General features: G+C 61.8%; 2 protein-coding genes across 2 annotated transcripts in view; one reads left to right on the plus strand and one right to left on the minus strand.

Annotated features, from left to right (window-relative positions):
- VDBG_01300 (conserved hypothetical protein) overlaps positions 1-679 on the plus strand; it is a gene marked incomplete at both ends in the record, with an annotated part of 1328 nt that extends 649 nt beyond the window's left edge. The window contains one exon of the mRNA XM_003009571.1: positions 20-679. Coding sequence (XP_003009617.1) covers positions 20-679 — 660 coding nt within the window. The remainder of the gene's footprint in view (positions 1-19) is intronic.
- Positions 680-1201: 522 nt separating this feature from the next.
- The window catches only part of VDBG_01301 (conserved hypothetical protein), a gene marked incomplete at both ends in the record, with an annotated part of 2084 nt that continues 1473 nt past the window's right edge, over positions 1202-1812 (minus strand). The window contains one exon of the mRNA XM_003009572.1: positions 1202-1802. Within this exon, the coding sequence (XP_003009618.1) occupies positions 1202-1802 (601 nt within the window). The remainder of the gene's footprint in view (positions 1803-1812) is intronic.

The following is a 1812-nucleotide window of genomic DNA, read 5'->3' on the forward strand; positions in this document are numbered from 1 at the left end:
GGGCGAATGGCACAAGAAGGCCCCCGATGCTGGCGCCGCGTGGCTCGGTCTCGCTGCCGTCCTCGTGGACACGGCGGGGCTCAAGGCCGCCGACAAGACGACGGCGCGCGACGTGCGCGCCGTCGAGTTTCTCGAGCGCCTCGTCGTCGGCATCGGACAGGAACAGGCCTACGGGCGCGACGCGTACCTTGGCGAGCTGTCGCGCGTCAAGGAGGACCTGTCGGGCATGGCGCTGCGGGACGTCTGGCGGAAGGACTACAAAGCAGTGGGACGAGGGCGGCCCGCGTCCTCGGTGTGTCAGCCGTGCCGCAGGGGTTGCGCTACCTCATCGACGAGTCGGCCGCAGGCGACCAGGACGGCCTGCTCAAAGGCGCTGAACGACTGGGTCGACGAGAGGGGCCTCGACGTCGGCGTCGTCATGACGACGCTGCATCCTGGCGGCGACTTTCAGCGGGAGCTCCTCGTGTGGGCCTTTAGCGAGGGCGCCGCCGACGCGGTCGAGGCGTTCGTCAAGACGAACGAGCGAGAGCTCGGTCTCGAGACGTATGACGGCGGCAGACTTGACGATGTCTCTAATGGCTGGTGGCGCCGCGCGTGGAAGCAGCGGAACGTGGCGCACAGCCGGAAGAGGGTTGGGCCTATGCTGCGCGAGGCTTTGAGAGAGAGTCCAAAGCTGTAATGACACCATTTTCTCTCGGTCCGTGGCCATGTTGCTCTGTATGCCTCCCCAATCCAAGAGGCCAAGCGTGTCATGCGCCGTGCTGCTCGGCTCTGTCGTGACGAGTCTGGACTCAGTCACGTCCGCGCACATACCCTCATATGGTGGTGAATGTTGCTGGAGCGAGTTAATGAAGTATGATTCCAATTTCCGATTTCGTTTGGTGATGCCGTCATTTCTTTGTTTTATATATATATTGAATCCACACTGCCGTAGACCAACAAGACAAACGTTACCCCTGTCCATGCTATCGCTTGAAGGACCCAAACTTGTGTGAACATGACATCGGAATGCCAACCTAATCAGGTTGAGACCCCCGAGCCAGGCTGGTAGACAACATTTACATCTCCAAATTATCCCTCAAGATAGCAAAATAGCAAAGAAACACCCCAAGCTGGCATTCATCACGTGTATCACAACCCGGCATTTCAATGTGTAGATGAGTAGATGAGAATCGTCACCTCGAGTACGCCGCTCCTATGCCTATGACAGTTGATGCCGCGCCGGATGCCTCCTAAATCTTACACTGCTATACATGGTCGTACAATATATACATCCCCCTACCTCAGAGGCGCCCCGTCTTCTCGATGCGCTGCCTCGTCGCGTCGAAATCCCGGTACATCTTGACAAACTCGGCATTGGCCTTCCTCTTGACGATCCACTCCTCCTTGCTGGCGTCGTCTCGCGCAGCACGGGCGGCGTCTCGGCCAGCGCCTCGGCGCCCGCGTCGACGACCAGGAGGCACGCCCGCAGCGCCTTCCAGACCTCGCCGACCGGCAGCACCGGCGGCGCCTCGTGCATCATCTCGGGCGCGCAGTGCCGCAGCACCTCGATGCACCAGTCCCGGCGCTTGAGCATGGCGGCGCGCTCAAACATGTACCGGTAGAGGAGGGGCCCGCGCGGGGCGCCGTGGCGCGGCGGGGTGCGCCACGTCTGCCAGAAGCGGTCGAGATTCTTCTGGCGGTGGTACGCCTCGAGCAGGCGGAGAAGGTGCACCTCGCTAGGGCAGGCCGTGACGGCGTGCGTGAGGAGGTACTCGACGTTGGTCTGGATCTGGCGGACGCGGTCTCCCCTGCGCGCCCGACTTGACGATC

The sequence above is a fragment of the Verticillium alfalfae genome, genomic scaffold, assembly GCF_000150825.1.
Source record: "Verticillium alfalfae VaMs.102 supercont1.1 genomic scaffold, whole genome shotgun sequence".
Lineage (NCBI taxonomy): Eukaryota > Fungi > Ascomycota > Sordariomycetes > Glomerellales > Plectosphaerellaceae > Verticillium > Verticillium alfalfae.